The sequence below is a fragment of the Tachypleus tridentatus genome, chromosome 9 (genome assembly GCF_004210375.1).
Source record: "Tachypleus tridentatus isolate NWPU-2018 chromosome 9, ASM421037v1, whole genome shotgun sequence".
NCBI classification, from domain to species: Eukaryota; Metazoa; Arthropoda; class Merostomata; order Xiphosura; family Limulidae; genus Tachypleus; species Tachypleus tridentatus.
Window position 1 is genome coordinate 40,731,117 of NC_134833.1, and position 14,241 is coordinate 40,745,357.

At 35.4% G+C, this 14,241-nt stretch overlaps 1 protein-coding gene across 8 annotated transcripts in view; it reads left to right on the forward strand.

The window, feature by feature from the left end:
- Window positions 1–14,241, forward strand: part of LOC143225116 (arf-GAP with dual PH domain-containing protein 1-like) — a 47,547-nt gene that overhangs the window by 21,112 nt on the left and 12,194 nt on the right. For all 8 annotated transcript variants that reach the window (XR_013013622.1, XM_076453926.1, XM_076453925.1 and 5 more), the window contains one exon: window positions 6,912–7,134. Coding sequence is in view for 7 of the 8 variants with exons in the window: in XM_076453926.1 (XP_076310041.1) it covers window positions 6,912–7,134 (223 nt within the window). In the remaining variant the exon portion in view is untranslated. The remainder of the gene's footprint in view (window positions 1–6,911; window positions 7,135–14,241) is intronic.

Genomic DNA, 14,241 nt, shown 5'->3' on the forward strand with positions numbered 1-14,241 from the left:
TATAAAACTGATCTTTAGTCTTCGCTTTCTTGTAATTGACTGGTATTTTGTAATATACAGTCATATTTCAGTTTTTTTATTATATATGTATTTATAAATAAATTATTAAACTTATTTTTCATAAAATATAGAACAGTAAGTCAAGAAGTAAAGCAAACAATTATCAGGTCTAGTTATGACCTATGTACTCAGTTGCTGCTGGACATAAGTTTCTAGGCATTTTAAAATTTTGCATATGGAGAATATCAAACATAATTTGTATTTTAGGTTTTATATATACAATTAAATAACCAAAAAATCATAATTATACTGATACCATAGAGTTTCACTAATATATTAAGCTTAGTAACTAAGGTGTATTTAGATTTTTAAAACATATATATGAAACTTCAAGCAGACTAAAGATACAACCTACCTTCTTAAACTCCTGGTTTAAAAGAATATGGTAGCCTTTTCACAGACTAAAATGGCTGATAAAACTTCTAGAGGGACATTCTAAGCTGTTGATTTTTTTTTTTTTTCATATATCATACATTAAAGTAAATGTATACGAGGGACTGTTTTCAAAAATGTAAAGAGGTGAACAGGGTCACTGTGTTTGATTCAGTACATAAGCCATATCTAAACAAAATAAAAAGATATGAGGTTTTTATTTTATATTTTGGCTTGTTAATACTGAATTTGAGTTTCTAATTTGTACAAAATTATAGACTTAGTATTTTGGCATCACAAACATCTAATTTTAAACAGCACTGCATTCAACCCACCATGTGACTCACTAAAACCCATATTTAAATGTGTTCTTTTAATATAAAAAATTAACTTATATATAATATTAAAGTTTGAATTATAATCTACAGTTTAATTCCAAACTTAGACATAAATTCATTAAATAGTAGTCCAATAAAATTTTGAATATAAATCAACAAATGCAGTGACATGACCTTTGACCTATGACATGTTGCAAAAGGGTTATAAGCATATACTGTAGGTTCTCACAAACCAGAATATAAAATTTTAAATTCTTCTTGCTTTAATAATGTTTCATTATATTTGTGCAACCTGCATGACACACCACTCCCATAACTCCTGTCTTTTAATGCTCTTACTATGACTAAGTTAAAGTGTGCATATCTCAACCATTTACAGAGTTACATCAAAATATAATTAAACTAGCTTATTATCAGTGTATGTATTTAAACTTGGCATCCAATCATAGTTATTGAATCAAATTAAAGTATTATACAAGTTTTTTAATTTTAAAAGGAAATATTTAATAAATCCTCAGTCTTTGCTTCTATGAGAATCATGACATTTATTTTCTGGGTCTTGCTCATTTTCTAATTTATTTATTACCAATCTCTGAAGTATGGAGTTTAAAATACATTAATCATTAAAATATAGCTATTAATAAGGCAAAGTCGATTTTTATAACTTTCAGATTTCTTTATTTAACGAGATATAAACCAGAAAGTCAGACCCACTTTCTCTCTTTTGCAAATGTATATCATTTATAATCTACAGAAAGACCAAGTTTTAATTTATCAAATAACATAGTTTTATTTTGAGTGCAGAGGATTATCTGTTTTATCTTCAGTTTGAAAGTTTCTCTTGTAATATTCAGTTTGAGAAGCTTGTAGAATTATTTTAACTGTTATGCCATACATAGAAAGCCAGTTAAATTATGATAGTTCTAGCACATTGTTTGCTCTGTGCTTGTTATTATTCTGTGTTCTTAGGTGCATTACTTAAGTACATAAATTGTTTAGTGTACTAGTGTCGTATAAAAAGTCGAATTAAATTTCATTGACAACCAACAGCAAAAAATGAGGTGAATAATCAAATAAAGACAAGTAGTTTTAATACTAATGTGAAAAATTGCTTTATACTTGAAACAATCAACACTTTGATTTCGTATATTTACAAACATATCTTTAGTAAAAAACACTGAATCAGAAAATCAGGGTATTTATGTACAAAACACTTAATAATGTTTGACGAAAGCCTGCTGGATTCTGTGAAGACACACAAAGCATTTCAAATGTTATAGTGTGGAAACTTATAGTTACTTTGTGGTTACTTCAACTGACTGACCCATATGGAAAGAGTTAAGTAACATCTGTAAATCTCTATAACAATTTCCCCTCGGTTTGGATTCCTGTATTTGGTGATGGGACCTCCAACAGAAGGTTCTGTTCTTTCAGTTTACATCTTCTGAGATCTAAATATCCACCCATGTGTTTGCCGTGCGTGGCAACCCATGAAGGGGAGGAGAGGATCCTGGTAGTTGAGGGGTCCAACCCTAACACACCACTTTGGCCTTGAATCCCTGTAGACAGGCGGCTTTGGGGTGCCCCCCCTTGGGTCAGTTGGCTGGTCCACTGGGGCTAGAGCTAACCAAATACCAGTGTTGGATGTTTTCAACAGGTGTTGTGGACATTATATCTGATGCTGGTGTTTGGGTATAGTGCTCACAAAACCCTGGCATTGCTGCAGTGTCCTTGTTTGACATTGTAGTGCAACACCTCATTGGGCTCCATGGTGGGTGGGGTCAATGGGCACTGAAATTTCTCTCTCTTTATTATGGACATTCCAATTAAAAATATTAATAAAATAGTGAAAAAACAGTCCATAGGTAAACGACCACATCTTGAAGATTCTGAACAGCAATCCTTACCATCTGTACCACCTGTTGTACCTCATTTTCTTATATTGCATTCACTTTCAGACAAACCTTTGGGGTAAATGTCTCCCTTTTTCATTCAGAAGGAACTAAAGGGACTTGCTGGTTCTCCAAAGTCAGTAAAAAAGCTTTGATCTGGTGACATATTGGTGGAAACATCCACATCTCAATACAGTGAACTCCTCTTGCATTCAAAGGCAATTGAGGATATACCAATTGAGATTACACCTCATGCTACTTTGGATTCATCACAAGGAGTTATTGTTGAGAGGGATTTGAAGAACATTTCAGAGTCAGAGATTATTGCTGGTTTCTCCATGCAAGGAGTTTCTGCAGTGAGGCATATCTCCACTTGCAGAGATGGAATTATGGTGCCAACCAATGTTCTCATTCTCACATTTACATCACCTGCCACCATAGAGGCAGGTTATCTTAATTGCAGAGTATGGCCATACATTCCAAACCCTCTCTGATGTTTTCAGTGTCAACGGTTTGGTCACTCAAAGACATCATGTTGTGGTTCCTTGAGGTGTGTTCATTGTTTTCTCTTTCATTTTGCTTACAAAGGCTGTAATTGATTATTGCATCTTAGTAATTTGGTGGATTTGACTGTTCTCAATCTACTGATAAGCAGATCCTATGTAAAAAGAACTGCCATTTGTCACTGATATTATTTGAGATCTTAATTTATATGGATAACTGTTACTCACTCAAAGTGTGTTCCAGTATACTTCATTGGTTGGTATTCTGGCTTCTGCATTATTGTTAACAAGAGTTGAAATCCATTTTGTGGTACAGCACTTATAGATTGCAAGTAACAAAACTGAAAAAAAAAACCAAGAAAAACAGTTGATGTTTTCATGTCTAGTGATCCATCTTTGTATCTTTAAAAACTGCTACAAACAAAATGCAGATCTAAAAATAAATTCTTCCTGTGAGTGTTTATAAGATTTGTGAACAAGTTTAATTAATTTAGTTTATGATTAGGCTGACACCACAGTACAATCAAGTCAACAGTACCGTGAGTTTACTTGTTTGGTATTAAGTTCATTTGTTCTTCATAGCCTTAACACTCCTAACTATATTTTCTTCACAAAAACATATAAGCTCATGCTACTTACTCCATAAAACTTATGGAATGATTGCCATAAGGAATATGTTGTTAAGTTGTGAAAAACAAGAAAGACATTTCAAACTAAATGGTGAAAATTCTTTGTCAAGCTATCTTCCTTAGAAGAGCTTTCTGCTCATGGCAATCATTTAATCATTCCTGACCACTTTTGAGAGTTGTGCTGGAGTCTTTATAAGTATTAAAATAAATTTAAAATGAAAGAGTTGTAGAAACCTGTTTTACTTAATATGATAGCAGTATATATATTTTATCAGTAGTTTTATACATTATAACCTTTTGATATATATTGTTATGATCTAAAACATCTGAAGGAGAGCAGTTTAGTGTAACATTCATGATATTGTAATGGAGCTCAAGTACTTGAACATTAACGTATGAAAGGAAAAGTTTTCATATTATTAATAATCAATGGTGAATTAAGAATTCTTGGGGTCCTGAGCATGAAGAACATTGCCTCTTTCCCCAGTAAATAAAATGAAACTTGTAATATGAAAGAAGGTAAAAAACATTGTCTTACAACAGAATTTTGGAAACATTAACAGAAATATTAAATCTTGTAACTGTTTTTAAGCCAAAACTAAATGCAATTTAGTATGTTTGTCCAAAGTTACATGCAATTTGGTTGAGTATCACTGCTTTAAGAAGACAAATATCAGGGTGTATCAGTGACACCCCTCTAATCTGGACAATGTAAAACCTTTTTTTGTGAACATTTACTTAAATAGTATATTTAAATGCCAATATTTTGATCCAGTGGTTGTTTGCAGTAGTTTTCCTTAATGGTGGGTTTTACCTGGATTCCTTTGGGTCCCCATTAATCTGCACCTTCAGTGTTCAGTAGCATTTCCAATGATAGTTAACTTGTAAAGTTTAATGGTGAGTAAAGACGTGATAGTATACTGAATGTAAAGAGTCCTTATATCTAGATGGAATTGGATATAAACGTATTTAGATAATATAAAGGAATAGAAACAATTATATGATTTTAAAATTTCAGAATTTATTTTTTTACCTTTATGACTTGAAAGTTTACTTGCATTAAACTTTTGCTTTGATAATATTCAATAAGTAAAAAATGTGGTAAAGTAGAAGCATGCTAGGTACTATAAATTGGTCTTTGGAAGTCCATAAAGACTTTGATTCTTTGTTTTTCTAATACTAAAACCATGAAATTAGTTTATTCCTGTTAATTCATTATTTCCACAAAAGAGGAGTGAAGGTTGCCTGGAGAGGTAATCTGTCTTAACTACTAGCATCACAATAGATTAGTGTGTTGTCTGCAGTCAGTCATTAGATGTCACATAAAGGATACTTAACATTGCAATTTTTACTGCCATAATGTTGACAAAATATGTGAATGCCATGAATCACAAGAAGAATTATTCACTCTGTAGGTTACAACACATTATACCATATGAACATCAAAAGCAAGAAATAAAAATATTTGTTACTCTTGAAGCAGAACACTTCTGGGGACCCTGTTTAAGTTCATCTAGTTATGTTTATTTGATCATTATAAAGTAAATTTATTTGGTTGTTATCATTAAACAGTATCTTATGAAGTTAATTAAAAAGATTAATGACCACCACTGAATATAATGTGTCAAGTAAAACAATGTTTAATACATAATTTTAGTTGAGACATCTAGGAACTTAACTGTTCAGTATATTTGGATAGAGTTAGAATAACATATTTTTAGAATTTGGTAAAGTACATTTAGCAAAATACAAGCCAGGTAAAATATGCATGAATGTAAGGCCAAAAAATAAGGTTACCACTCATTCAGAAACCTAGTAGAATAATTTTATTTCATAAGAAAAAATAATTGACAATTTTGAATATTTTTTGTCACACAGTTTTAACTCTCTTGAAACCAATTTTCTAAACTTAGAATGCTTCTCCATAAATCATTTGGACTATGTGGGTAAATAATGTCTTGATTTCTTGGGATGTTGGTAATTTAAACTTATAATTACTTGTTGGGTATCAGGGTTTTGGTTTGGGTTTTTACAAAATTAAAAGAATTAATTAAATAAAATGGTCATACTATGGATTTTGGGGTAAACAAATAATTGTACTTGTAATGGTCATCTATAAAAACAATTGTCCTTCCATAATTTTGTTTTTCTCTTTACTATTTCGTATGTTTTCATAACTGCAGTATAGATTTGTGCATTTATTATATTTTTTTAATTTTAAAAATGATTTTAAAACCTGTTTGTTAGCATAATGCATAGTTAAGATGATATAATCTTATCAACACACAATGTATGTGGCTGCATATTTTCCTTTAATAACACTTCTGTATTTACTGTTTGCCATGGTTTATCAGTTCAAGTCAAACTTGCTACTATTTTGAGTGTTTTCAGTGTTTAGGTTTGGTCTCATACAATAGATTAATCTTTCCTTCTGTTTGTAATGAATACAAAACCCTAAGGTAATTGGATTTGTGATATTTTTATTTTATTTTGTTACCAGTCCATTTAACCAAATGTGTATGAGATTGATCCATGAATCAACCATGCATTCGAGAAGGAGTGTTGACCGTAATTTCAAATTTGCTTTGTGTGTCTACATTAACCTGTGTCAAGCTTTGAGTAAAATTACAAATCTGTTGTATGCAGAAAATTAGATGTGTTACTGAAGTATATGTACTAAAGATATGGCTGTAAATTGACAATGTAACTGTGATTTAGATTGCAACAAATTGAGTGCAAGGTAACTTGCATATAAGAATAAAAATACTCTTGGCCATTGTACAGTTTACATTTGCATTTTCATAACCTCTAGTACATCTTAAAATGCATACCTACAGGTTCTTTTCCTGTTTATTGTATCTGGTACAAACTCTCCTCTACCTTGAACTGTTGCTGACTCAGCAAGGTAAGGCAAAATAAATAGTTTAACTATTACATCAAATATGTAATATCATGATAAATGGTGCTGTAAAAAGTTGTGGCATGGTCACTTTGACCCTCATCTGTACACTCAGAGTTAATACTAAGTACTGGTTTTAATGTAATGCACAATTTTCTTTAAATATATATGTTTAGGCTAGATGTTCATCACATAAGTTGTTATACTTTCTCTTTCAGGACCCTTATCCTAAGGGTGAAATATTTCTAGGTTATATGGGGAATGGCTTCTGTCTGCATAAAATTCTTCCAGCTGGTATAAAGGAATCTGGATTTGGATTTATTTTGGAGACTCCAGAGCGATCATTTGTTGTGGGTGCAGATACAGAAGAAGAGAGAAGAGAATGGATGGATGCAATTGAAAAAATATTAGAACGACCATTGACACCTCAAGATAGCAATAGTAAGTGTGTAGGAGACTGGGTATATTTATGGAATTATAATCGATATATATATATATGGTGTACTTAAATCAAGTACCATCTCCATGGAACTAGAATTTAGTAAGTATAGTTAATTAAAAAATTATAAAGATCTATATTCACAATTATGTTCTTAATATGTTTATGAACAGTGGAAACAAATCAGATATTAGACTTAGGTTGAAGACTTCAACATGGTTCTTCATTGTAGTTATAAAACAGAATTACAAGATATACAGAGGAACACTTTAGGTTGTTAGATATATTTACTCCTTACCTTAATTAGAATAATAATTTGTGCCTTAATTTTAGTATTCAGGAGGAGTGAAAGAAAATTGACTTACCCTACTTTTAACATAAGCAGTTTGTAAAAATGATTTGTGCAAGCCAAAATAGCATGGTAATAACAAATAATAATGGTGGCAAAAGCATACCCTCCAAAATAAAATGTTCATCCTTCAAAAAATAAACAAGTTAACATGTTGAAATAGATAACATTTATTACTATTTTTCAAGCATAAAAGTTTCAACAATGTTTAGATTCTCAGCTACTTTGCTAAACAACATTTGTTTTTTGATTTTTTATTGTTAATATTTTCCCCCTTCTACTGTCTTGGTTGTTCATATTTTTAGTGTACCCAACTCTGCTCAAAAGGATGCATAACAGTAGACGTTTTGTCCTCATTTCTGCAGTTGGCACAAATTAGAAGAACAGTCTAATATTTTATCTAGTCCATATCCTTTTCAACTGCATCAGCACCACAGTGTACACACACGTTGTGTTTTTCTATTTTTGCACTGTAGTATGTAGCTATATACAGTGATTTGTTGTCCAGAATATTATTATCTGAGGGAAGATAAGGAGCATTACATGCATAACCACCTTCATTTGTTTCAACCAGCAACAAAACCTTTTTTTTTTATCTTTTTTCCTTTTCTGCTGTACAAAAATCACTGTTGGTTTAGGACATTCAACACAGTTGATTATTGTACAGTTTATCTGTGTGGCACACATATCTGAATCTGTAACATTAGCTGCTGGGAACACTAGGACAGAAGTAAGAGCTTTAACTTCTCCACTGGGACAAGATAGGCTTAAATTGATTGGACGACATGCATTTTATTGTGAATCTAATAAACTTTTATTTCTTAGTTGTGATTTTTAAGATTTGTTCACTTTAGTCTTTGACAGAGGAATAAGGCTAAATAATCCAGTAAATATAGTGCTGAATTTTGAAAATATTGCAATAGCATTTTTCTAGGTAGTATCTTGTTCTTAATCTAATGTTAGTCTCACACATGTCCAATATTCTCTCCTTTATCTTATCCTTACTACCATTCTCTGGTGTCTGGCTTCTGTATATCACTTCTTGGAGGCTTTCTACAAAATTCCCAAGGAATTTTCTTCTTATACTCTTCATCTTCTCTCTTCCACTTTTGGCCTTATTTCATCCTTGGCTCTGTCATCACACATATGGTTCTTTGTTATTAGGACCTTATCAATAGGAGTTCCATTCTAGCTTGTGTTTATTTACCCTGCCTTCATCTCAGGGACTTGCATTTTGTTCCTTTTCTTCAACATTATGTCTTTGACTCTGTAACAATATTGAGTCACAGGCAATATCTGACCAAAACAGTTGCCCTTTTAACTTTTGTGGCCCATTTGTCTTAACCAGAGCCTTCCATGGCACTGATTCCCATTTCCCATTCTTTGTCCTCTTATCCTTTTCCTATTCCTTTGAATCTGAGTACATTTTTTTATCAAGATCATCACTGATATATCTTCTGTCATCAATGGTACCAGTGACTAGTTGGTGGGTTAAGGGCTGGTGTGAGCTCGATTGTTGGATTTTCTTCCTTGCTAGCTCTCCTTTGTCAAGGATAAATGGGTGACAAAGGCTCTTTCAGAGGGACTTATTCTTCCATTTCTCATCACATTTATTTTCTTCCTCCTCAAGATCCCATTACTCACAAACGTTAGTCGGAGGGAGTTGAGGATTTGCTTTTACAGAGGGCTATTTAAGTGACTTACTATTCCTTAAAGGGAGTTTTACTCCTATCTTTTGTGGTCTTCATAAAAACTGGAGCTTGATGACCTGTTATCAATTTATCATGCTTCAGTTGCTTCATCAACCTTCCCAAGTTAACTGTGGAGATCTTTCTTACCCTGCAATAAGCATTTTCCCAGGATTGTAGATGACAGTAATGGATGTATCCTCTGCTTATTCCTATGATCCTTTAATCCCAACTTTGTCTTTAGTTTATTCATCTTGGTATAGTTTACCAATTTTGGGCTCTCCCTCTGAGACTTTCTTCTGTACCATACGTGTTTTGTTTTGGCATTTGAGCCTCTACTCATTGTATTCATACACTGATGTTGGAGTTTCATCATTACAAGAGTAACTGGCTACCTCTAGCTACTTCTGAGCAGGAGTCAACCAATCATACTCATCAAATCCTTTCTTGGGCAGCTCAAGCTGACTGGTTAATAAAAGTGGAGAAGGCTGTCTTTTGACCCACCTAATACTTGGGAGGGGTATATTTCAACACCAACATCAGTTCAGCTCTCCCTTGTCATTTACATATTCATTCTATGGAACTTTTATTTCATTGTACTTTCTAAGCTTGGTCACAACAGTGGACATTTCACGAACAATGAAACCTTGTATGGGCTCCTTTTTCTATGGGGGCTAAATAAACTCATATGTCGGTGAGGTTTACCACTTCCCCTCCCATATTTGGATTTGGGGGGAGAACTTTGGTCAATCACTACAAAGTTATAGGCCATTGGCTTGCAGATGAACTCATCTTGTACATCAGTATTCTCGAACTTCTGGCATTTCATTGGGAATTATCTCACTTTCTCATTACCAACTGGTGATAGTTCATTCCGACAGCTCCATGGCTGTGACTTATATCAATCACCAGGGAGGCACCTGGTACAGTGATCTTTGTTTTTGAGTCTTCTATGTTGTGCCCAGGCACATCACATTCATTTTTTTTGCATGCCATGTGCCAAGTACTTTCAATCTAGTAATAGATTGTCTTTCACTATCTGAACCAAATGTATCCCCTAAAGTTGTTATTTGGTCCTTTCATTTTCAGAGACATTTTGCTGCTTTGTATTCTCTTCAGTTGGATGCATTTGCTACAGGTATCAATACAAAACTACTCCTCTTTTGTCACCTTTCCTTCATCCAAGATTGATCTTACAAATACCTTTATGTGTACCCTTCTGTCCATCTGATTCATTGGGTGGCTTCTCTGGTACACTTTACTTGTCACATCCTCTTGACCACACCTTATTAGACAACACAACTCTGGTTTCTGAGGCTCCACTGTCTCCTCTCACCATCTGTCCCTCTCCCATTATTTTCCTCCCTTCTGCATCACTCTTCATCCCAATCTCCCAATCCTGCACCTTTGTGCCTGACATTATTCTGGTTTTTGACAAGGAGTTTTGGCTTCATATGTTGATTCACCTTCTTGAAGTGCAACGTCTAAAGACAGTCCAAAACATTACTTTCCCTGAGGCTCGAAAGTTGCTGTCCACCACTTCATGTCAGACGTGTGCTGCTGCACTTCCTTTTACTACTACAATGAGAGTGCAGACAGATTTCCTTTTGCCTCCAAAAGAATCATTCTCAAACCATATGAAAAATCTTTTGACTTCCATGGTTAAAAAAGTTGATGAATCAACATCAACATCCATCTCTGTTCCTAACATTCATTCCAGCAAACCCCAAGATCCACTTTTTTTGGTTTCGGGTATGGGCATTTCCTCGGGTACATCTTCTCCCACCCCAAGATGCAAAATGATCATTTGTTCACGTCCTCAGTTGCTGGAATCCTCTTCCAACAACAAAGATCTGCCTAGTCAACCCAAAGCAGAATCCATAGAGATCAACTGACCTCCCTCAAATAAAGAAGAAAGATGTGGTTGAAAACATAAGGGCTCTCCATCCAAATTGCCTACACATAGATAAAAGTGGCCAACTTGATACAATGGAACTGTTGAGGTTTACATTTTAATCTGGATGGCATCAAAGCACTGATTGCTTCCTACCATCCTGAATGTCTTTCCCGAGAGGAAACATTTCTGAAACCTGGTGATATCACCTTTTGGCAGTTTTCTTTATACAGAAATGATAGGCTGTGTGGTGGAAGAGTGCATGAAGGGGTGGCACTGTTGGTTGATCAGCATGTACTCACCCTATCTTTGCCACTTGACACATTCTTGGAGGTTGTACCATTACTGTTTGTTCTCTCTACCTGTCTCCAGAAGATACCTATGATCAATTAGACCTTAATGCTCTTATTGAACAGTTGCCATCTCCCTTTTTAATCCTTGGAGATGTTAATGGACATCATCCACTCTGGGGAAGTGCTCATATTGATGAGAAGAGTTGCTCTGTATAGCACATACTCTCAGATCACAGCCTTTCTCTTTTCAGTACTGGTTCTTCTACTTATTTTCATGTACTTAGTCAGTCATTTACTGCTATTAATTTCTCAGTTTGCTCCCCTTCACTATTCTCCTACTTTTCATGGAGGATTGACAATAACCCATGAGGCAGTGATTATTTTCCTATAATTTTGAGAGAGACTGGCTGTGGTCAATACCACCTGCCCCATGTGCCCTGGTAGAAGCTGGATCAAGCCAACTAGCCTTCTTTCACTGCTCTTGCAGAACTTCATCCTGCCATCATCTGTAAGCCATCAATAGACGACTGTATTATTCAGGAAGCTGCTCAATGTTTTTCTAAATCCTCGAAACGTCTTCCACGCTATCCTCTTCTGCAGTGGAATCCTGCCTGCTACATGGCATCGAAGGCTTAAACATGGGCCTGGGATACTTTTCATGTGTATCCCACACTCTCAAACCTAATTGCTTTCCAGCAGGCCAGTGTAAATGCTTGGTGGGTATGACGTCAAAGCCAGAAAGAATCTTGGATTAAGTTCTCAACCAGCATATCTTATACCACTAGTTCCAAAGTCATATGGGACAAGATTTGAAAGGTCAGTGGGCAATATCATTCTGTTCCTCTCCCGATCTTGCTCTCTGATGGCCAGGAAGTAACTGATACCCAGAGCATTGCCAGTACTCTAGGTGAAAGCTTTTGCTGGGTATCTAGTACTTTAGCCTCTTCTTCCAGCTTCTTAGCCATCAAGACTCGGGCAGAGCAATCACCTCTTTCCTTTTTCAGCTGATTGTTTCTATGACTATAATCACCCTTTTACATTGGTGGAACTCAAACTGGTCCTTCATTGTTCTGGCAGTACATCTGTTGGACCTGATGATATACACTATGAGATGCTGCACAATTTATCTCCTGCTTCTCTTACTATTCTTCTGATTGTTTTTAACTGGATCTGGCAGGAGAATGTTTTTCCTGATGCCTGGCACCAGTTTATTGTCCTACCTTTCTCTTAAGACTGGGAAGGATCCAGATATTCCTTCAAACTACCGTCCAGTTTCTTTGAAGAACTGTATTTTTAAGACCTTAGACAGGATGGTTAATGCTTGTTTTCTTTGGTTCCTTGAATCAAACAAACTCCTCTTGTCCACCCAGTGTGGGTTCTGACGACAGCCCTCCACCATAGACCACCTGATTCAACTTGAAATGTCAATCTTGTATCAATATTCTTTGACATTGAGAAAGCTTATGATACTACATGGAGGTATGGCATTTTGCAGTACCTCCATTTATGTGGGTTATGGGGTCATTTGCCCATTTATATTAAAAAATATTTTAATGGACAGGTGATTCCAAGTTCGTGTGGGTTTGATACTTTCCTGTTCTTTTCTACAGGAATCCGGAGTCCCTCAGGGCTGTGTTTTGAGTGTCGCACTTTTCAGTATAAAGATTAATGCCATCACTGAACAACTACCTCTTACTGTTGCAAACGTGCTCCATGTCAACAAATTTCACATCTCATGTCAGTTACTGAACATGAGGTATATTGAGCAGCAGCTACAGACTGCCCTCAATTGTTCACTGAAGTGGACCATAGCAAACGGTGTTAACTTTCCTCTCTCTAAAACCGTTTGCATGCACTTTTGCCCTGATCCTGAACTTCGTATTGGTAAAGGAAGTTCAGCTACCTGTGGTCCCTGAGACAAAGCTCTTGGGGCTTATCTTTGACTGTAAGCTGATCTTTACACCACACATCAAGCAGCTATGAGTCAAATGAACAAGAGCTCTAAACATCGTCTGTGTCCTCTGTTCCACTATTTGGTGAGCAGATCGATGTTCTGTACTAAAGATATATCGTGCTCTTATTCGATCAAAACTAGACTATGGGCCACTGATCTATGGCTCTGCCAGGAGCTCAACCTTGAAGATGTTGGACCCTATTTATCATCAAGGACTTCAGCTCTGCACCGGATCTTTCAGCACTTCCACAGTCCAGAATTTATACACAGTTTCATGAACCTTCTCTATGCCTCCACTGTTTGCAGTTGTCTTTACTGTAAGCTTCAAAAGTTTTGACCTTACCACAGCATCCTACCAGGGGTTGTCTCTTCCTTATTTGGTGGGCCATGCTTTTTCAGAACAGACGATCTGCCATTGTTCCTTTCAGCCTTCGTATCCAGGTGCAGTTTGATGAATTGGGTCTGTCCTTGGATAACATTGCTGTATCCACTGGTCAGCCCATCCCACCATGGCTTATTACAATTCCCAAATGCGACCATTCTTTAAGTCATCTGAGAAAAGCAGATACTCTCAGTTGGAAGTACTGCCTGTTATTTACTGAATATCTCTTGAACCATCCTTCTATTCTTATTTATGTTCAAAATCAGGCAACTCTGGGCTCTGCCATGGTTTGTTGTAGTTCAGTGGTTGTGCACAGAATCCCCTTTACAGTTTGTGTTCACTGCTGAATTGTATGCCATTTCTCATGCCCTGGATGGCATAGAAGCTTAGCAGTACTCAAATTGCACTATTTATACCAACTCACTTAGCTCTCTAATGGCTCTGGAATCACTTCACGCTAGTTCTCACCCTTTTCTTGTTGATATTCAGAACCAGCTGGCTCTCTTTTTATTATCTACTTCTATCCAGTTTTTCTAGATACCAGGCCAT